This window comes from Medicago sativa, chromosome 6, assembly GCF_051527215.1.
Source record: "Medicago sativa cultivar Bolivia chromosome 6, Bolivia_mono, whole genome shotgun sequence".
Taxonomy (NCBI): Eukaryota; Viridiplantae; Streptophyta; class Magnoliopsida; order Fabales; family Fabaceae; genus Medicago; species Medicago sativa.
In genome coordinates this window covers 13160562-13184049 of record NC_140754.1, presented here as the reverse complement: position 1 = coordinate 13184049, position 23488 = coordinate 13160562, and the positions used below count along the sequence as shown (strand labels likewise).

General features: G+C 34.6%; 2 protein-coding genes and 2 long non-coding RNA genes across 5 annotated transcripts; 2 read left to right on the top strand and 2 right to left on the bottom strand.

The window, feature by feature from the left end:
- Nucleotides 1-594: 594 nt before the first annotated feature.
- Nucleotides 595-2225, bottom strand: LOC146912979 (uncharacterized). Its single transcript, XM_085716273.1, has 6 exons — nucleotides 1938-2225; nucleotides 1566-1822; nucleotides 1394-1490; nucleotides 1177-1304; nucleotides 998-1082; nucleotides 595-903 (listed from the first exon to the last, which is right to left on the bottom strand). The coding sequence occupies exons 1-6, from the start codon at nucleotides 1943-1945 to the stop codon at nucleotides 702-704; spliced, it is 777 nt and encodes a 258-aa protein (XP_085572399.1). The 5' UTR covers nucleotides 1946-2225; the 3' UTR covers nucleotides 595-701.
- Nucleotides 2226-8551: 6326 nt separating this feature from the next.
- LOC146912978 (uncharacterized) lies at nucleotides 8552-11593 on the top strand. Of its 2 annotated transcripts, XR_015013232.1 has the most exons (4): nucleotides 8565-9074; nucleotides 9240-9342; nucleotides 9927-10122; nucleotides 11394-11593. It is a non-coding gene; the product is annotated as an uncharacterized LOC146912978 (long non-coding RNA). The 2 variants fall into 2 exon arrangements; XR_015013231.1 differs by having other exon boundaries at nucleotides 8552-9074; nucleotides 9240-10122.
- Nucleotides 11594-14912: 3319 nt separating this feature from the next.
- LOC146912977 (uncharacterized) lies at nucleotides 14913-18097 on the top strand. Its single transcript, XR_015013230.1, has 4 exons — nucleotides 14913-15525; nucleotides 15693-15795; nucleotides 16380-16575; nucleotides 17898-18097. It is a non-coding gene; the product is annotated as an uncharacterized LOC146912977 (long non-coding RNA).
- Nucleotides 18098-21359: 3262 nt separating this feature from the next.
- LOC146912976 (uncharacterized) lies at nucleotides 21360-21902 on the bottom strand. The gene is made up of 2 exons (XM_085720830.1): nucleotides 21767-21902; nucleotides 21360-21637 (listed from the first exon to the last, which is right to left on the bottom strand). The coding sequence occupies exons 1-2, from the start codon at nucleotides 21900-21902 to the stop codon at nucleotides 21360-21362; spliced, it is 414 nt and encodes a 137-aa protein (XP_085576956.1).
- Between the last annotated feature and the right edge of the window lie 1586 nt (nucleotides 21903-23488).

Sequence of the window (23488 nt, the reverse complement as noted above, 5' to 3'; positions counted from 1 at the left end):
ACGTCATAAATGCTTTTAATAGGTAGTAATCGGTAGAGTAATTAGTGCATAATTCATAAAAGCAATTAAAAGAAATTCTTATAGGAAAATATTCAAGTTAAAAATTTTCAATTGCCATTAACTACGTTTTCAAGCCATTTAATTGCCATTAACAGTGCGTCATTCGTTGTTAATTGCATTAAAAGTGTATTATTCATTTTTAATTAGCATTAAGTAAGTTATTCGTTTTTTAATTAGCATTAACTACGTTCTCATGGAGTAATTCAAATTTGATTTCTCATGTGACGATATACCTATTTTGTCGGTTTCTAAGAAATAAATATGTTGATCTCTTAAGACCTTATATTGCAAATCAAATGGCATTTATCGTCCATGGTTTGAGACATGATCACTACATAATTAATCAAAGAGCCATGATGACTATTATTATTATTTCTACAAATCGGTGACTGTATTTTTTTCACTATTTTTATTCTAGTTTTAGTATTTGTTTAGATTGCAACAATAAGATTAATAGATGAACTTATTATGGTTTCTTTAAGCAAATATAATTAATCTTGTTTTCAATCGCAATATATAAAAGTCTACAATAGATAAAAATAGTGATCGAACAATTAAAAATAGTGATCAAATATGTTTCCTCAAAACAAAACAAAAAAGTTTCTTAATATTTGAAATACAAACTATTAAATTACAAAACTTTATTTTAATCCATCACAGCAGAAACCAAAAAATACATTATGCAATATATTGAAATAAGATATGTTTAGTACCGATCTCGCCTCAATAAGATCCTCAATAGTCATTCTGGAGGTGTCAAGCAACTCCTCAGATACAGGGCGTGCAATACATGAGGACATCTGACTAACACCTTGTGTTAGGCCAACATGACAATTTTTCATCCTGTTAACGGGCATCATTTACATTAAGAACCTATTCACAAATTTCTAACTAACATAATAATATTGTCGTGACTATTAATTTAACTAATATTTACCCTCTTTTATAATCTTCAACTTCAGGAAGATCACCATCCATGATAACCTTGGACCCGAAAAACGAATTCGCCACGCCCATTGCACCTGTTTATTGGGTAAATATTAGTTAAATTAGTATTAAATTCATAAGTACAGTGAGTACACTGAACACAACACTAAGTCATATTAAAATATTTACCCATATACTTCCTCAATCTGCCAAATTGGACAATCAACACAACAGACTTAGTGTTGTCATGGGTTGCAAAGTAGTTTTCAATATCAGTTGCAAATTCACCCCAAAGACAGCAACGGATCCTGGTGTTCCTGAAACACCAAATAACACAATCAACTCGATCATGAGAATAAAGTCATCAATTGAAATAAACCGATAAGTTATATATTGCACATCTTACTCTAAATCCTCGAGTGTAAGATCAATGACTTTGCTTTTTCTTCCATTCTTTTCGGTTTCGCGTACACCATCTTTCTCAACTACATGACCAATGACATCTACAACAAAAAAATATGCATTAACATTACAGCTAGTAACAAATTAGCAAAAAAAAAAAAGGTAGGATTTCATACTAGTAACCACGTCCTCTGACGGAGAGATCAAAATGTCTTTGAAAGACATGAATTCAAACACGTTCTGAGGTAAATTGCCTGCATTCACCTTAGTAAATCTCGCATTTGCCGCCATGTTAAGTTTGTGCTTGTGTGGCAAGAGTTTGTAAGGTACCTCATTAAATCCTACCATGACATTCTCTAACTTATATGTTCCTTCTTCTTCAACCATTCCTTGAATCGTTGGCACCAGGAACTTACAAACAGTGGCATGGATCCTTCCTCAATAAACAAAAAATAACATGTCATCAAAAATAAACCATATTATATGTTATCATAGTGGCAACTTGAAAAAAGGATCATTTATTTATACAATCGAAACATATAATATACCTTCTCATCAACCAATATCATGTTCATGAAGATAACATCGTCTGGATTTTCCTTATCACGGATCAGCCATATATGGGCCACACGGACAATCAACTTCAAATCCCTCCTTCCACTTGTCACAGCTGAGATAGGGGTGAAAGTGTTTGCCATATTAGCAAGTGCAAGAAAGAGTTATATTTGATATATATTTGCTTAAAGTAGAGAATGGTTGTAATAGCACAACTAAGTGGTATTTAAATAGGTAATTGGCAATTCTCTTCGTCAGTTTCAAATGTGAATAATCGTAGTGTTCTAAAGGTAATAATTACTGTTCAAAAGTTTTTAATTGCCATTAACGACGTTTTAAAGCCATTAACTACGTTTCTAATTGCCATTAACACTACGTCATAATTACTATTCAAAATCGAATCAACCTTCCCTCAAAAAAAAAAAATCGAATCAACCTTTAAACAGCAATAATTTTTTGAAATAAGTATGTCATAATTGTATTTAATAGGTAGTAATTGGTAGAGTGGTTAGTGCATAATGCATAAAATCAACTAAAAGCGTGGAGTGCCGTGGATTAAAAGGACGTTAACGACGTTTTTAATGGCCATTAACGGCGTTTTCAAGCCATTAATTACGTTCTTAATTGTCATTAACAGTACGCAATAATTACTATTCAAAATCGGATCAACCATGATATGTGTTATTTTTTGAAATAAGTATGTCATAATTAATTTTAATAGGTAGTAATTGGTAGAGTGATTAGTGCATATTTTAGTGGTAAAATTCGAGGGAAATTTCACCTTGAAACGCATATCCTCCTACCACTCTGTATCAGATAGCACAATATGGTGTAAATAATCCATGTGTGAAACATTGAAATGTTAGTAGCCTAATGCGACAGGAATTAGTGTATGCGTGAAACAGCAAGGCGTGTATGCGTGAAACAACAATGCCTAAAAAATGTATGCGCGAAACATCTTCAATTGCCATAAACTTAGGGGTGTTTATGTGTATGTGTGAAACATTTTTAATGGCCATTAATGACGTTTTCAAGCCATTAACTACGTTCTTAATTGCCATTATAAGTGAGCATTAATAGGTATTCAATTGGCAGTAATTGGTAGAGTGATTAGTACGTGTTTCGACTTGATTAGGCTTTAATAGGTATTCAATTGCATTAACGAAGTGAGAGAACTTTTTTCAAGGTCGAATAAACGGATGTGATCAAATGCTTGAACGGATGAGATTACTCGAGCAATTATTACATGTTTAGGAGGGAAAAAAGCTAGGGAATTAGGGCAAAATAGGGAGGATTAGGGCAAACATGCTAGCCAAACAAGTCTAGCTTTTATAATAATAAAGGATGGATTCGAAAATATGGGCTTTTCCTTTGAGTTGACTATGGACATGTGAATGTTGCACTTTTGTAAAACAATTTTATTTACTTCATAACACTAACACAGTAACTTTTGTTGGAGCACAAGGTAAATGGAGCATACCTGAACTCCTTTTATTTAGTAATGCGATAATTTTATTTATTTCATACCGCAGTAACTTAAATTTTGAACTAATTTTTTTTGGTGATCAAATTTTAGAACTATTTAAAATGTTTATATTTTTCTTTGGTATATAATTTTTATCATATTTATGGTTGACCATAAAAAAATGTAGAATCCTTCAAAAATATAAATAAAAGAATGTTTCTTCAAAAAAAAAAAAAGAATGTAGAAATATTTTATAAAAATGACAACGTAGGAAGAATAATTAGAACGATTAAATAATATAATTCATTGTTTAATAAAATAGAGAAAATTCTAAAATGTGTTACAGATGAATGAAAAGAAGGTTTAAACACACTTTCCACCTCCTAACTTTCAAAATTTAGAGACCTTGGCCCCTTAATAAAAAAAAATAGCCAAAGACTGCCCTTGTGTTTAGCCCCCTTTTACAAAATCTCAATTTTGACTTAGGGTATGTTTGGACACCAATGTTTTGGGGGACGGGAGGAACATGACGGCGCCGATTCCAATCGGTTTGCTTTTCTTGTTTTTCCTTCATTGCTAGTTGTTTAATTCTCTCTCAAATATTACAAATTGCATTGAATTGGTCCACCGATTACAACTCTTTTTCCATTTGAATGATTGAATTGAGTCCACCGATTGGCTTTCTCTTTAGTCAATTTAATTCAATTTGATTGTTCAAGTGTTTGGAATAGATATTCAAGAAGTTTCATTTGACCGCTGCCTTCTGCTCCATCTCTTGTTTGGATCGATTTTGCCCTATTTTTGTGGTGCTTCTGCTCGCCTGCCATGTTTGACTGGCAGGCGGAGCTCGCCGCTTCTGCCCTTCCAGTTGTGACCGTGACGTCAGGTAGTATCATTCCGACCTTGGCACAAAATGTTTCTGCTGCTCCGATTGCTCCTCCTGTGCAGTCTGCAAAACCATCCTTTGCACAAGCTCTTTGTGGCACTCCGTCATTTTCTGAACCTCTCCCGTTGCCTTCAATCCGTGGAGAAACACTATCTGTCTCAATCTCTTCTACTGCTTACTCCCGGGGTGTCGATTACTGCAAGATTAACCTACGGGGACGTTTGGTCTTAAACAAAGGAGACAAACCTTATGCAACGAAAGATGTCACCGGTAAATTGCAGAAGATATGGAAAGTTAAAGGCCCATGGCATATGCTTTCACTCGGACGAGGATTTTATGAATTCTTTTTTGCTTCGCACGATGATATGCGCACTGTTTGGGCAGCTGGTACAGTGAGTTTGAAACCGGGGCTGCTTAGACTATTTGAATGGACTAAGGATTTCAATCTGCATACCCAAAGGCAGACGCACACACAAGTATGGATTAGGCTTTGGGAACTCCCGCAAGAGTATTGGATGGAGAGAACACTGTATGAAATTGCGGGCGCGGTAGGTACACCGTTACTGATTGATAATGTCACGAGGAACAGGCTGTATGGGCACTATGCACGGATACTTGTTGATTTGGATCTTTCAAAGACTATTTTTTACGAGGTGATGGTTGAACGCGAGGGTTTTGCTTTCCCTCTTGCTATTGAATATGAGGGACTCCCTGACTTTTGTTCTCATTGTTATAGTATTGGTCACAACATCAATTCATGTCGTCGGTTACACCCCCAAAGTATGGAGAGGCATGAGCAGCCAATTAACCATGGAAAGAAGAATGTTGATAACGGAAAGCAGCCGGTACATTCGCAAAGATCAAAACAAACCTGGAAATCGAAGGATAACCCGGAGGGAATTGGCTCTTCAAAGGCGTTTGCATCTGTGGAGAACAATCAGCAAGATAATTCAATACCCTCTCCTACCTTGCAGCCAGAGACTAATGTTGTACCAACGCAGCAACCTGAATCACACACAGAGCCTACTATGACGGCAATGCAAATGGAAGGCAGAACTGACATGGCAGATGTCACGGCTACTGATGCTCCAAAGCAGCTACCTGAATCACACACAGAACTTACTATGACGGCAATGCAAAATGAAGGCAGAACTGACATGGCAGATGCCATGAAGGATGGTAATCATAATGAAGAAGTGCAAGCTGATGACACTAACCATGGTGAAAAAGATCTAAATGATGTGACCGTCACATTTGAGGTACAACCAGAAGCTATTACAAGGAAGGCAGACCGGCTGCCCAGCAACTCGCTACATGTATTGGAAGCGATCTCCTCTGATGTTCAAACTCACGTGGCTAACCTAGATATTGAGCACGAGGTAGCTGCTGCAATTTCTGAACATGTTTCAGTTGAGGTGCCTTTTGATGTTACTAGCCCTGCTGCCAGCTTGCCCGATGTAGAGGTGCATGTCAATATTGATGGGCATGGTTCAGCCACTGATCTAATTGAAGGGTCTGTTGATGCTTGTAAAGAAGATGCTGCGGATTTCCAACACGCAACAAACAATATCACAGATGAGGCAGAGGTAAATTTATCGTTTCCGGTCCCACCCGTGCAACAACATGTTAGCAAGAACATTCAAGATGGTCTTGATTTATGGGCCAGAATCCGTGAATATGTTCAACGAATGGCTGATGAAGGCTTCACTCAAGTTCTTACCAAGGCACATAAACAAACTCGTAAAAAGCAAGTCCTTGGTACGTCCTATCAAACCCGCGCAAAGGGTGCTCTTCCATCTTCCAAATAATTCTGTTATATTGGAATGTCCGTATCAACTGTGCGGACAAATTGATGACTCTGAGTCATGGGATTCAAAGTTCTATTTGGTTAGATACTCTTCCGGCTGATCGTCAGTTGCATATGGATTTCTTCGTAGAGTTGGTTTGTTTAACTACAGATTTTCTTAGTCTGTAGTAGTTTTTTTTTTCAGCTTTTTTTGTTTGTTTTTCTTCTGAGGGTTTTGGCCTAGTCCCCCCTGTTCTTGTATATTTTTTTTCCTTTTTTTTAATAAAATTTTAGAGTTTGGCGGCATAGGACGGAGGTTTCCCAGATGCCAACTGAGTTGGTATGTCGGTGTTTCCTCCCGATGTCTGCCATTACTCCTTGCTTAGCAAAAAAAAAAAAATTAAACTTAATTAATTAGTAATAATGATCCAATCAACAACAACACGATGTAGACGATGGAATAATGCATTAGTAATATGGTTGTTTTCAATTAGTAATAAAAGTTGTTACTAAGAAAAATAGTTAATTATATGGTATAAAAGTTGTTACAAGATAATATAACATATAACCTAACCTATATTATATATAAAGAAAATTGGGGGTTTCAGAGAGATATTGAGTTGGCTTTTTATATTCCAACTATACCCTTAAACAAATTTTTATATAATAATATGATATTTGTTGATTTTATTAAAAAAGATAAAAAAAATTGTTATATTATTGTTGTCATTGAAAAATATAAATATGGTTTGTATAGTTTATTACATTTAAAAGTCACAAATAACTATACTTATAATTTGTTATCTATATAAAATATTTATATAAAATATTGTTGGTAATTTAGACGCAAAATTTCTATAAAATATTGTTAATAATCTATAAGCGTTAGCGCAATAAGAAGTTTTTTTTTTTTTTTTTTTTTACAAGTGCGCAATAAGAAGTTGTTTCAAGGATAATATAACCTTTTTTTTTTTTTTTGAAGGAAAGGATAATATAACCTAATAGTAATAAATGTTGTTATAAGTATAATATTGAGATTTTAAATTAATCTAAGGATCATTTTGGCAGTGCAATATAATTTACTCCCCTCCTCTCCCCTCTCCTACCTTTCGGAAAATTGAACTAAACACTTCAAATAAAAAATATTCCCTCACCTTCCCTCCCCTCCAAAACTCTCGAACAAAACAGACTCTTAGTCTCATGTATCCATCTTCATAGATATGGATCAATGTTTTGTGGGTTCTCTGGCTTATTTTAGTGATTTGAAACGGCTGTAGACAACCCTCTGGAATGGTTGATACACTAATATCAAATTCGTCCCCATGGGTGATAATCTTGTGTTGCTCTGGTGCCCGATTGGAGGTGAACTAGTGAGAGTGATGAAGAAAAACCAAAACTGATGGTTAGGAAATTTCTGAGAGGTTGTTCCTCGGTGTTCAACGGCGATGGAACTTTAAGGGATGTGTGGGTCAAGACCTTTCGTATTCCTTTGCACATTTGGGATATACATGAAATGCACCTAAATTAACATAATCTCGGATGTACGTAGACCATTACAAAGTACTTACTATGGTTTTTCACGGATGGCAATACGGGCCAGCCCGCCCCGTTTAGGCAAGCCCGCTATTAGCCCGTCAAAAACGGGGTGGGGCGAGGCGGGCCAACTTGAGGGGGTGGGCTCAAACTCAAAAACGGGGTGGTTTTTTGTCGATTGTTATTAACAAATACGTTGCTATTATAAAAACAATAAATTCAATATAAAGACTCTAACATTAAACAAATCTTAAAATAAATCAAGCATACATCCAACATAAAACAAATTACAAAATAAATCCAGCAACATGAAATAAGTCTCAATATAATGCAGTGGTGAATTAGTTTTTTTCTAGAGGTAGTGGACTAGTGGTGAATCAGTTATCACTTATCACTATCAGAGAGAGTTAGACAATTTGAGGTTGAATTGGCATCATTTGGCCCAATTGTTTATGGGATGTGTAAATTAAAAATTTGGTCACTAAAATAAAAAAGAAAGTTTAATAAGCCCGCGGGCTAGCCCGCCCCACCCCGCTATGACCCGCTTTTTCAGCGGGCTTAACAGGGGCGGGCTAACTAGAGAGATGGGCTCAAAATTTCACCCCTGCCCGCCTAAAATGGCGGGTTAAACGGGCTGGCCCGACGGGCCGAGCCCGTTTTGCCACCCTTACTTTGAGTGGATAAAAAGTTAATAGTTAAACTTTCATTAAATTAATAGTTAAGCTAATGGTGTGCTCACGAGTTTGTCAGGCAGTCCCATATGATCCTAGCCTCCACATTTATTCTCATGTACGGTCATACATCTGGCAAATGTTAGCTAATGAAATGCAATGAAGTTCATCCTTAAAAAAATTAAAATTAGTGAATTTGAAAACTTGGGAGAAGTAAATTAGTGAATGTGAAGTAGAACTGTAATATCCCGCGTAATTTTAAATAAATTGTCGTATCAGTTACATGTCAGAACGGTAATAATTTCTGAAGGGTTAATTATTTATTGAAAAATGCGACGTCAATCGGTAAATATCTCACACATTATTCCAATGAACTTGAAGAATTATATGGTTACAAATTAATGGGGCATTTTAGTAATTTTGCCATCCTAGATATTTGAAAATGGACCAAGACATATTTTCTATCATTTTCTTCATTCTTCTACATCATTCTACTCACCAAAGCACAAAACTTTCCTCCTTCTCACTCCAAAAATATCGGTCCACACTACCACCATGTCAACCTCTCAATTCTTCACTAAAATTACTATGAAATAATCAAGAACATGATTCAAGGAGTGTCATGTGGAGTGTTTAGCAAGAATTAAGTTTCAAAATTCATCCTCCCTCCTTAAACACTCAAAACCGCCCCTCCTCTTTCTTCCTCCATAACCTTCATTTTCATTCAAGCTTCATGGAAATTAGCTTATGAGTTTGCATAAGAGCACCAAAGAATGAATTGATCACAAGGTAAGTGGCATAATCACCTTTTCATGGGAATTTATTTAATCCAAACTTTGATATGTGTTTTATGTGTAATTGGAAGAGGATTATGTGTGGTAATGGAATTTAGAAATATGGTATGAAGAAATGATAAAAAAAAAAAAACTAAGAGTTGAATTGGTGACTTTGTAGAGACAATTGAAGCTTTATGTGGTGTTTTGAGCATAAGAGGCAAGTTTGAGCATGTTGGAGCAAGACACAAAAGCTAGGGTTTTGGCTTGGCAAGAAGTTTGAGGTAAGGGCTGTTAGTAGAATTGGTATTGTTGTTGTTGTTTGGCATGAAAAGCTAGAAGCTAGAAGCTAAAAGCTAAAAGCCACAAGTTGTCCCAAAAACTTCCATAATTGATTTTTGAAGTTAGTATGTTGGGATTGCTGTGGAAATGGGATATGAGTTGTGTATACATGTATGTTTTGATTCTGGAAAATTTGAACAGAAAATGAATGGTTTAGAAGGAATAAGCTGTCAGTTAAGCTGTTTTGATCAAAATGCCTTAAATGACTAAGTTGTGAGTTCAAACTACTGTATAAGTGGTTCATAGGGCTAATAATACATGTTGGAACTTCTGTGTTAAAGGTTGGGTCGAAATTTATGTGATAGAAGTTATAAGTTGCTAGTTAAGCCGTTGAAGAATAGCTTAAGTTGAAAGTTAAGTTGTTTCAAGTATTATTTTCTGAAGAACAGCTTATGAGAGATATGTTTAATTGACATATGAGTAATGGAAAAATGATAAGCTGGTTTAGTGATGTTAAAAGTGCTTAAATGATAATTAAGCTGTTTTAGAAGTGCTTAAATAGCCAAACGGCAAACTTCTGGTGCAGGGACTGAAATGAAATTTTTTGTGTAAACTGGTTGATGAAGTAAGGCTATGTCACGAGTGGTTTGAATTGTTTCAGAAGGGGCAAGACCTATAAGCTAAGGCATAAGCTATTTTGGGAAAGTGATTATAGAGTTTTGGAGATAGCAGAGCTGCAGATTTTGGGATAAGCTGCTTGCAATTTGCAGGAATGATTCACGGTGAGTTCCTTTAGTTAGAAAACTTCCCTTTGGGTAGTTAAATTATGCCTTTAGAATAATAGAATATGATTTAGTACATTAGTACATAATTTAGTGACAATATGATTAAGATTTATACCCTTGCTAGAGTACTCTAAAATAACTTTTATGTTGATAAATATGATTATGGTAATGTAGAAGTTAGAGGAAAAATATTATGATAAGTTTTACGTGAGAATGAATAAATATGCAATTTCGGCTAACGTTACGTAAAGTGAGAATTGTTTGATTTTACTACTTTATTTCGACTCTTAGCTAATATAAATTATACTTTTAAGGTAATATAATGGTTTGACTTAGCTAAGACTCCAATTCTCATTATTGCCGAATATGTAGCCGAAATTATATTATGTATATCCTCTAATCATACACTACCATAGTGTATATTTATTTGTGTAAAGTAATGTTTAGAGTAAAATAGCTATTGAACAAATTATTCATGGGTAAATTTCCAATCATTGGAAAGTAGAGAATTCTAAGTATGGAAGTTCGGCTTAATTAGTCGAATTTAATTCATCAGGATATGGGGAAAATTTTATAACCTTTTAGAAATGGCATATGACAACGATATGCCTAGAACCTGAATAGGTTAGTATCAGAAATAATTTCAGAATAAAGACGGAATCACTACGTCTTTATTATCAGTTTCAGGATGTTTTCATTAAAAGAAAATTAGTTAAGATAAGTTATTCCTCTCAGATCAAGTTATAATATTAAAACATGTTTAAATTGTGGCTTTCGCTATCCCACCAGTTGGATACGAAAGGTTCCCGCCAGTTGGAACGGGCACTATCCGCGAGGATGACCCCACAATAATCAGAGGAGTCCGGTATCCCCGTCAGTTGGGTTCCCGCCAGTTGGAAATATTTATATATATACCGGTCAGAGTGGAATAAATTTCGGGGTTACTCCACCTGGGTTTATTCCGTAAAATCAACTCAGATAATATTGTTTGTTCAACGCTAACATTTCTAACATAATATGACAGACATTATGATTATAATTATGATTATGAGTTGAGTATTAGTATCAGGATTATATTAGTCTTTTAGATAGCGATCCTAGTTATCCCCCGATCGCTCAGTTATGCATGATAAAACTGCATAAACCCAAAATGGTTGAGTTTAGAGACAAATGGCGATCCTAGGTTCCCTGAGATTGCCTACAGCCTAGGATAGGTGGAACTCACTGAGACATCCCGTCTCACCCCAATCCCTTTTATTTTATTTCAGAGACACAGGTGGATCGCAAGCAGGGCAGTTCGTGATGAAGTAGAAGAAGAAGCTGGACAATTATATTTACTTGTCATTGCATGTATGTTGTACACGTCAGTGGTACTATTTTAAATGTATAGACAAGTAGTTTTATGATATGTTCAGAAGAAATTTTATTATTGTAATTTTAATGTATCCAATGCCAAGTTTAACGAGCATACTAGATATCCTAGGTAATTTCTAGTATGGGTGTTACAATTTGGTATCAGAGCAGGTCGATTCAGATCGTGCCTTGGGTCATTAGAATTCAATAAAATGCAGTGGGACCATTGTGTTCCGGATATTTATTCTAAATGTCGTATCTAGCTGAGCCTGATCAACTCAAACTAGTATATGATAGTTAGAACAAATGTCTGAGAGCTGAATAGGACCTAGGAGGAATGAAGCGCATGAAGAAGAAAAGTCAGGTTTTATAACGAATCTTGATAAAGAAGTATTTAATGCCAAAAGGTGGCTGGTGATTTGTGAAGATGGAAATTCCTCAGGAATGGATAGAAAATGTTATGAGTGAGACGGAGTACTTTGATATTATTAAACTGCACTTCGTATTTGGATACAAGAGAAGGAAGAGACTCAGGGATGATTGTAACCTTAACAAGAGTCTCAATATGAGAAGTATGATGTAAGGTATGAAAAAAAATTGTCAGATGATTAATGGAATCCAAAAGCTCTCGGTGGATGTAGAGTATGTAAGAAGTGAAGGACTTGAATGCCGAAACGAGCTGGATTTTGATGCTTGAATTGTTAAGTGAACTAATTAAGGAATAAGTAAATTATTTTGGAGAAGATAAGGATAATTCCTCAACGCAAGCATTTAATGGACAACGCAAGCCAGATAAATCATGTCTGGTTAGTCGTATCACCCGAATTTAAAGTGCCAAATTTATGAATCCGGAAGTGAAGATGCTATGCATCATATGTGTCAAGAAGGATGAATAAAAAGTAGTGGAAAAATCTTTTACGGATAAAAGTACGATTCAGATGTATTCTTATTGATGAGAAATTGCAAGAGAAGTTAGACTAACGGGAGTAGTACACTAAGGAAATTGAATCAGACCCCATACGTTTATCATGAGTTATTAAGTTGATTTAGACTAATAAATACAAGTATAACAGTAAGTGGAAAGAGATCCCAGTAATGGTCAGAGACAAGATGTAAATTTTCGATCGGAACGGAAAATAAAGATTTAATAATAATAAGTTGCGGAAGTTCGGTGAACTAATGGACGAATGATGTCAAGTTCTTTCAACGGAATGTCGAGGACAAGAATGTATTAACGCATGAATACAATAGGTTGATGTGTTAAAGATTAAATCAAGATTTTTGAATTTGAAAATTATTTTAAGGTTCTGCTACATGAAAAATTGTCGCTAGTGTAAAAGAGTTAAGAATGAAGTAAAGTATTGAGCAATTAAACATTTTTATCTGATGATTTTTCTGATGCAAATGTCTTGAAAACCAAAAGAATGATTTTGTTAACTAGATCGAATTTTGGGAGTCGAAGTTATTACAGAGGAGATCGTAAGTGTAATGTAACTGTCAATACAGACAAGAACAAACTAAATGGAAATAAGCCTCGAAGATTCAAGTATGTTTTAGTTCATAAATAATGTGAATGTGAGAATCATTCAAGGAACACTTTGAGAAAACAAGTATGTAGTGCATGTTTAAAGAAAAAAAAAATTGCAGTATTTGAAAATGACTCGTCAGTGATTATAAGTCGGTGCTCGAAATAGCAAGAAGTGTAAAGTTAGCCCCATGTTCATAACATGTAGTAATGAGATGGAGAAATTTACAGTATGGTTGGAGTAGTACGCCTAAGCAAAGTGAACTAATAAATCAGAGTAGCGCAGCGAGATATTAATCAGCAAGAAGTAACATAATGTGCAAAAGTTTAAGACTTTGAATGAGATATTCATGGGAAATCTTAAGAGACGAATTAAACAATTTTCCAAACCGCATGATTCAAAGATATAAAAAGTTCAAGTAGTAAGAGTAGGATGAAGGTGTTCCTACCTTATTAAATATAAGAAATTGGAATCACCTATAGTATGTAACCCGGTTAATCGACGCCATGATTTCGAAGAATGACTTAGAAGTATCAGATTAGTTAAAAGGAGTCATGTATGAGGCAAAGATATAAATGTTGTATCTTGAAGATTTTATTTTTATTTTGGTTTGAAATACTATCATGGAATATCAGGTATATTAACATGTATCTGAGGGAACATATACTATTTAGAATATGAATGCAAATGCTTGAATGCAATTTTAGTCGTGAAGTTCAGGAATCTAAACTCCATATTTTTTTGAGATAAAGAAAAGATTGATATCACATAAGTTAGAAAAATTATGTGAGCTACGGTATGGGACTATGCATGTTCAGGTTATGAGTATGGAATTAAGAAAAGATGATAAGACATTCCCTAGAGTAACAGCTATAACAATATTGTTCAAGAATGAAATGTATATTTTGAACATATAAGTTCAAGAGAAGATCTATGATGATACTTTTTACTCATCCTAATATGATCAAGGTGTATCGTGATTGATTTAAATTCTGGTATAGAAGAAGCAAAGTTGAATGACTACAAATATATGTTATGTATTAAGCTATCAGTTGTACTACCTCGTGTATTGTGTACTCGCCAGTCAGTGCACCATTCTCATATAAGATTTATATATTTAATGTACTCGCCAGTTAGTACACTATGTATTTAAATCTGATTTATAGATTGTACTCGTCAGTTAGTACTTCCAACAGATGTTAGAGGTAGCACAATGTTGAGTTTATTCAGATAAAACATAACAGACATCAGAAGTAACATTTACCTATTTATGTATTAATTAACGGAGAAAGTTGGAACAATTCTTACTTTTGATGAAATAAACTTGACGTCAGATATTGCTCAGAGTAAGGACGATCTTATACAGAGTATGATTTGATTATCATTATAAGACCTCGTTATTTGGGGCATAGTTCAGAAATAAAATTTTATAGGGATCAGACATAGCATGAAAGATCACTCAAAGGTCATATCCGTCCAAGACAAGATAAAAGTTGACAAAGTCGATAGAAGTGTTACTCTAGTAGACGTATGAGATTTTTCAAGAATTCAGTGAAGGTAAACAAGTAGGAGTAACCTAAGACAATTTATAAAGAATATGTGGAACAAGGAATTTACTCGAAAGATATCAGATGCATCAGTTAGCTTTACTATCCACTATGTTCGGAATGTGCATAATGTATTTCACAAATCACAGATAAGAAGGTTATTATCGAATCTTTTCGACATATGAGATTGGAAAATATGTCCTAAAATCGGTTTAACATATTAATTCAAGTCAGTTGTATCTATGGCTAGGTAGTGGAAAGACTTTATGTAACAAGGGAAACCGATAATTTAGTCGGATAAAGAAAATCAGTTAGTAACAGACGTATGTGAAAGTCTCAGATCGAAAGTATAGAGGAATTATTTGTATTTATTATCAGGTAAACTCTAAATTTCGAGGACGAAATTTCTTTAAGGGGGGTAGAATGTAATATCCCGCGTAATTTTAAATAAATTGTCGTATCAGTTACATGTCAGAACGGTAATAATTTCTGAAGGGTTAATTATTTATTGAAAAATGCGACGTCAATCGGTAAATATCTCACACATTATTCCAATGAACTTGAAGAATTATATGGTTACAAATTAATGGGGCATTTTAGTAATTTTGCCATCCTAGATATTTGAAAATGGACCAAGACATATTTTCTATCATTTTCTTCATTCTTCTACATCATTCTACTCACCAAAGCACAAAACTTTCCTCCTTCTCACTCCAAAAATATCGGTCCACACTACCACCATGTCAACCTCTCAATTCTTCACTAAAATTACTATGAAATAATCAAGAACATGATTCAAGGAGTGTCATGTGGAGTGTTTAGCAAGAATTAAGTTTCAAAATTCATCCTCCCTCCTTAAACACTCAAAACCGCCCCTCCTCTTTCTTCCTCCATAACCTTCATTTTCATTCAAGCTTCATGGAAATTAGCTTATGAGTTTGCATAAGAGCACCAAAGAATGAATTGATCACAAGGTAAGTGGCATAATCACCTTTTCATGGGAATTTATTTAATCCAAACTTTGATATGTGTTTTATGTGTAATTGGAAGAGGATTATGTGTGGTAATGGAATTTAGAAATATGGTATGAAGAAATGATAAAAAAAAAAAAAAACTAAGAGTTGAATTGGTGACTTTGTAGAGACAATTGAAGCTTTATGTGGTGTTTTGAGCATAAGAGGCAAGTTTGAGCATGTTGGAGCAAGACACAAAAGCTAGGGTTTTGGCTTGGCAAGAAGTTTGAGGTAAGGGCTGTTAGTAGAATTGGTATTGTTGTTGTTGTTTGGCATGAAAAGCTAGAAGCTAGAAGCTAAAAGCTAAAAGCCACAAGTTGTCCCAAAAACTTCCATAATTGATTTTTGAAGTTAGTATGTTGGGATTGCTGTGGAAATGGGATATGAGTTGTGTATACATGTATGTTTTGATTCTGGAAAATTTGAACAGAAAATGAATGGTTTAGAAGGAATAAGCTGTCAGTTAAGCTGTTTTGATCAAAATGCCTTAAATGACTAAGTTGTGAGTTCAAACTACTGTATAAGTGGTTCATAGGGCTAATAATACATGTTGGAACTTCTGTGTTAAAGGTTGGGTCGAAATTTATGTGATAGAAGTTATAAGTTGCTAGTTAAGCCGTTGAAGAATAGCTTAAGTTGAAAGTTAAGTTGTTTCAAGTATTATTTTCTGAAGAACAGCTTATGAGAGATATGTTTAATTGACATATGAGTAATGGAAAAATGATAAGCTGGTTTAGTGATGTTAAAAGTGCTTAAATGATAATTAAGCTGTTTTAGAAGTGCTTAAATAGCCAAACAGCAAACTTCTGGTGCAGGGACTGAAATGAAAATTTTTGTGTAAACTGGTTGATGAAGTAAGGCTATGTCACGAGTGGTTTGAATTGTTTCAGAAGGGGCAAGACCTATAAGCTAAGGCATAAGCTATTTTGGGAAAGTGATTATAGAGTTTTGGAGATAGCAGAGCTGCAGATTTTGGGATAAGCTGCTTGCAATTTGCAGGAATGATTCACGGTGAGTTCCTTTAGTTAGAAAACTTCCCTTTGGGTAGTTAAATTATGCCTTTAGAATAATAGAATATGATTTAGTACATTAGTACATAATTTAGTGACAATATGATTAAGATTTATACCCTTGCTAGAGTACTCTAAAATAACTTTTATGTTGATAAATATGATTATGGTAATGTAGAAGTTAGAGGAAAAATATTATGATAAGTTTTACGTGAGAATGAATAAATATGCAATTTCGGCTAACGTTACGTAAAGTGAGAATTGTTTGATTTTACTACTTTATTTCGACTCTTAGCTAATATAAATTATACTTTTAAGGTAATATAATGGTTTGACTTAGCTAAGACTCCAATTCTCATTATTGCCGAATATGTAGCCGAAATTATATTATGTATATCCTCTAATCATACACTACCATAGTGTATATTTATTTGTGTAAAGTAATGTTTAGAGTAAAATAGCTATTGAACAAATTATTCATGGGTAAATTTTCAATCATTGGAAAGTAGAGAATTCTAAGTATGGAAGTTCGGCTTAATTAGTCGAATTTAATTTATCAGGATATGGGGAAAATTTTATAACCTTTTAGAAATGGCATATGACAACGATATGCCTAGAACCTGAATAGGTTAGTATCAGAAATAATTTCATAATAAAGACGGAATCACTACGTCTTTATTATCAGTTTCAGGATGTTTTCATTAAAAGAAAATTAGTTAAGATAAGTTATTCCTCTCTATCTCCCCGTCAGTAGTGGAGTTGAGGATTGACTCAGTTATCAGAGAATCAGATCAAGTTATAATATTAAAACATGTTTAAATTGTGGCTTTCGCTATCCCGCCAGTTGGATACGAAAGGTTCCCGCCAGTTGGAACGGGCACTATCCGCGAGGATGACCCCACAATAATGAGAGGAGTCCGGTATCCCCGTCAGTTGGGTTCCCGCCAGTTGGAAATATTTATATATATACCGGTCAGAGTGGAATAAATTCCGGGGTTACTCCACCTGGGTTTATTCCGTAAAATCAACTCAGATAATATTGTTTGTTCAACGCTAACATTTCTAACATAATATGACAGACATTATGATTATAATTATGATTATGAGTTGAGTATTAGTATCAGGATTATATCAGTCTTTTAGATAGCGATCCTAGTTATCCCCCGATCGCTCAGTTATGCATGATAAAACTGCATAAACCCAAAATGGTTGAGTTTAGAGACAAATGGCGATCCTAGGTTCCCTGAGATTGCCTACAGCCTAGGATAGGTGGAACTCACTGAGACATCCCGTCTCACCCCAATCCCTTTTATTTTATTTCAGAGACACAGGTGGATCGCAAGCAGGGCAGTTCGTGATGAAGTAGAAGAAGAAGCTGGACAATTATATTTACTTGTCATTGCATGTATGTTGTACACGTCAGTGGTACTATTTTAAATGTATAGACAAGTAGTTTTATGATATGTTCAGAAGAAATTTTATTATTGTAATTTTAATGTATCCAATGCCAAGTTTAACGAGCATACTAGATATCCTAGGTAATTTCTAGTATGGGTGTTACAAGAACACATCTCATATTTCTCCTAATTTATAGTTAATATATCTTTAATTGATAGGATTCTAGGAGTAATATTACATCACACTTTAATCACTTCCGAATTTGCATGAACTGCTAATTCAAGTTTCCCCGCCATCATGTACACATCTCGATGCTCGCATATATCTCATCACAATTGACATAAAATAATGGCTCCTTGTGATATTTTTTCCGCAAGGTTTCATGAAGTCGGCATTCTTCAATTCATGCGAATAAGGATTATAGGGCGAAACTATTCTAGTTAAGCTAACAGGGTGCTCACTAGTTATTCAGGTAGCCCCATATAATCCTAGCCTCAACATTTATTCTTGTGTACCGTCATGTATCCGGAAATTGTTAGCTAATGAATTTCATCCTTAAAAAAAATTAAAATTAGTGAATTTGAAAACTTGGGAGGAGAAGTAAATGTTTTCTGAAAAGAGTATATAGTCTTAGAATGTGAAGCAGAACATATCTCATATTTCTCCAAATTTGTAGTTGATAGATTTTTAATTGATAGGATTCTAGGAGTAATTACTTCACACTTTAATCACTTACGAATTCGTGTGAGCTTCTAATTCACGTTTCCCCGCCATCATGTACACATCTTGATGCTCGCATATATCTCTTCGCCGTTGACATTAAATACTCCTTGTGATATTCTCTTTTCGCACAGTTCCATCAAGCCGACATTCTTCAAATCATACTAATAAGGATTATAGGGCGAAACGATTCTAGAATGCAATAGCCATTGACTAGGGGATGCAACGTTAATATTTCTGGTTTACTTCTCATAACTTCTTCGTGCAGCTGTACTTCTAGGCTCTTCTCATTATCTGCTATTTTTCTGTTGTATGGAATTTTAGTTCTTCCTCTTCAAGAGAAGTGTATGGATGAGCTCCCATTTGTCCAAATCATGTGGTTGAGGGAGTTAATGTTAGGTTTTCCAAATGGTTGCTAAATATCCATTTAAGTATGCCATAATTTTAAATCATTGTGGCATGCCATGGACTGCAGTTATAATAAAGAATGTGCCAATCTCAGGGCTGCTACAATATATGCGTGTTCACTCATCATTTTGTTTTTTATTTGTTGCTACAATTAATATATTGCATAAATTGAACCATACCACATGTGGGTATAGAATAATAACCCATCATTTAACATGTAGCTTGAAATTGCACAAATTTTACAATTAACAAATATGATACGTTAAGTGTATGTACAATAGAAACTCATCATGTAACGTGTGCTTGCACAACATACACGAGGTTCTAAGTCACTAATTCTATCCATTGAGTTTCTAGATGAGCAATTTGGTGTTTCCTTCTAAAGAACTATTGAAGAGGGTAAGGAAAAAGACAGCAAAATCTGATTTGGAACATGCCCATGTTCAGTTTCTACTCATATTTGAGCAATTGTCAGCGATTCAAAGCTTTCGTGCCAGCTAGTTTTATTAGCGTTTGTATCTCACAAAGCAATTTAAAAGTAATATATGCAGAGTTTCACCCCCAGCAGGGAATAATTCTGGTATTGAACATAATAACCACAAGAGTAGTTACAATCAGATTATATCAATTTAGAAGAAGATCATATGATGGATACAGTTGGAGGAATATACATATGGTAAAAAAACAAGTAAAAGGAAGTGAAAATCTAAGAAACTTTAGATGGACAAGTTACTGAGAAATAGAAGTACTTTTCATTTTACTGAGAAATAGATATTAATTGTTGTCTATATTACTTGCTTATATTAGCTTCCAAAATTATGTGGCTCATGATTTATGTTCTATCATGATGCAGAATTCATTTTCTTCTGCTAAACTGATCTTCCTTTTCCACTATATCTTAATATTGTTTTCCTAAACAAGCTCTCATTTCCATCACCATCACTATTTATACCACCAAACAATGAAATTTAAAGTTTAAATTACTAACACCTGAAAACTTCTAAATGCTTCTTTTAAAGTAAAAGAAACGAATAATTCTCTCATTGATTATTAGAAATCGTGGTTGGGCCTAACACAACCCCACAAAACTGGCTTGTGAGGTGAGGATTGCCCCCACTTACAAACAAATTGTCAGGTCAACTCCTAACCGATGTGGGACTCTTAACACACCCCCTCATGCTCAGGATTGCACATCTGAAGCGTGAACATAAATGACGGGTGGCCCGATAACGGAAACCTGATAACAGGTGGCCCAAAGAATCGTGAAGAGGCTCTAATACCATGTTAGGAAACATGATATCCAATGAAGGAATGAGAGAAAACTCAAATATGTTTGTATTGATGATAAAAGTGAATATTACAAATGATGAAGTTATCCCACTAATGGGGTTATTACAAGTATATATACTACTACAAACTAGTATCTCTAATAGAATTGGCTGTCATAAGCTAGAATCTATTTTAACTTTGGCCTAACCTAAGGTTGATACAGCTCATCAAATTTATTACCAAATAAAGCATAGGTAACCTCAGCAATCAGAATAAACAATAGCAATGATGTTAATAAAATTTGCCAATCAATCGGAAAACTTGACTTTAATCCAACAAGACAGACATTTTGCTCCAACAAATATCACAAAACAATGAATGAGAAATTGAACAAAATAAAGAAATTTCTTGGGTACTCAATTGAGCTTTGAAATCTTCCGGTTCTAGCTATTTCTTTAATTCCAAACTTGCTTAAACTTCTTTTTAATGCAACCATCTTCCCTTGATCTCCGGTAACCTGTAGCATACACAAAATGAATCAAAAGTGATAATTTCCCCTTTTTCAAATGGCACTTAATTGGCTGTGAAGCCCACACATCCACTAGATTCCAGAACAATGAGAACCGGTTACCGTGGATGAAACTCTAAGCAGACCAGTACAAATGACACCAACCAACACACATCACGATTTACCAAACCGCTTCTTACAATCCGTCACATTTCCCAAAATAATAATTAAAAGTTAACGCAGTGCAGCTGCAAAATCATTGTTCTAATTAGCCAATATAATAACTAATGAACTTCATACCATTTTTGTTTCACATTTATTTGAATTCAATATAGAATTTTGCTCCCACCCCAATATACTTCAGTTATGAATTCTCAATATAAACAACAACAACAAAAACAACAGAATGCACCTTTGTAAGTTGACAATTTTAAAAAATAATTTCGTAGAGAAGTAAATATTAAAATAATTTCTTACAATGATCATGTCAATATCAGAACACTAGCATAGAAGGGATCCATGGAGAGTTCCAAAATTTCAGTTGTCTCTGGCACTTCAATCCTTGTCAGTTGTTTGCAGTTTTCCACGACATCTTTCACTCCTTTCTCCGTGACATCGTAACAACCTATAAATGATAGTTTCAAAAGCCCAGGACAAATCTTTGAGATCGCATAGAGTGTTTCATCATTAACTCCTGTATTAGACAAGTTCAACACCTGTAGCTTGGGAAGTACAAAGTTCATTTCAAATATGTCCACATCTGCATTACATCCGTTTAAGTACAAATGTGTAATCACATCAAATCTCTTTATAACTTGCCAGATATTTATAGATATCCTCCAATGACAACTATTAAAATCAAGCTACTCCAAATTGGGGAAAGAAGAACCGAACATTTTGAATTTTTCGACACTTGACAACCTATTGTCAGCCAAATAGAGAGACTTTAATTGAGGGTATACACCAATATCTCTCAAAGAATCATTATTCTCTAACATCTCTTGCCCAATAGCCGTATCTTCCATTTTGATCACACTAAGTGAAGGACAATTTCTAACAAGTGAAAACAAGGATAATTCTGTGAGGTCCGAACAATAACTAAGGTTTATAGACACCAAATCAACAAGAAACAAAGACAACCGGGCAACATGTTTATCATTCAGATCATAATAGCATTCAAGATCCAAATGTTGTAAACATCGAAACTTGGATATCAAAGAGTGGATTGCATCGGTGGGAATTTTACGCGAGAGGTTGAGGGAATTGAGGTTTGTGAACCTTTCAAAAAGGCGATCAAGGAAAGGGCGTGTTTGATCCGAGACAAACAACGAGAATAGGAGACGGTTGGTGATAGAGAGGAACTGTTTGGAGACAAGGGATAGAGAATTTAAACAGTGATGATGGTTGTTGTCGTTGATGATGAGGAATCTGAAGACAATTTCCAAACAATCATCAGGTAAATATGAACATGTTTCTTCCTGAACCAACTGTTGTGGAGATTTGAAAGAAGAAGTTCTCTTCTTCCTTTTCTTTGGATTTTGGAAGAGTTTCACTGGTGGTAAATTTTCCAGTGAAGATTTTCTATTCATTTTCATTGGCAGGGAATGGTATGAGCACTGATGACGCCGGTGGGAAAGGAAATAGAAGAGAGAAATCATACGGCACCTCCGGTTTATTGTGTTTTAGGGTTTCCGTAGAGGAACTAGGGCGCTTTGTTTGTGACAATCTTTCTTTCACTACTAGAACGCCGACCCGTGCATCGCACGGGTCTCACGGGCCGGAATAATTTGATACATAATAAAACGAAGAATTAATTAAGTTTTTAGTCCCTATAAATATATCAAATTTCGTTTTTAGTCCTCATAATTTTTTTTGATAGATCTTGGTTCCTATAAAAAAATTTAGCACGTAGTTTTAGTCCCTATTAAATTAAAATTTGTTTAATTATGCTTAAAATTTTAAATTTTTTGATGATTTTTTACATACTTGTTTAAAACATTATAAAATGTTCCTTCGCTTAAACACATACTAAGCAAAGACAAACATACTAACTTGGTTTTGTCAATCTGTACTTTTAATTTAACCTGTGAATGCGCGAGATCTTGTTACTCAAGCCAAATCAGTATTGAGCTTTCTTCATCAAGCATACCAACTTGGTGATTGACTATCTAACATTCAGAAATATATTAACACCTTCCGGAGGTAGATCTCAAAATAAATTTCGTACATTTAGAGGTCGAAGCGCTAATAAAAGACAATGATAATAAATTTTTGAAATAATACATATGCCAATGAATAAATTTATTTAGGTGGACTGGAAAAAGTTTCCTTAGCTAAGTAAATATAGCCGACACAACAACTTGAAGAAATTTAAAAACCAAACTGTAAAAAACAAAAGGAAAAAACACAAATTATTTAATGTCTGATTTATGCATATTGAAGGAATTCGATAACAAAGCAAACGGTTCCAGCATTCGAGCAAGCTAAACATCTTTGTCGTCCTTGTGCTCAATTTTGACACGAACAACTCTGGTAGGTTTTGTGACCGACGTCTGGCCAGCTTCATCATCATCAACACCCACTGAGTCAACGCTATTAGAGGACCTCTTAG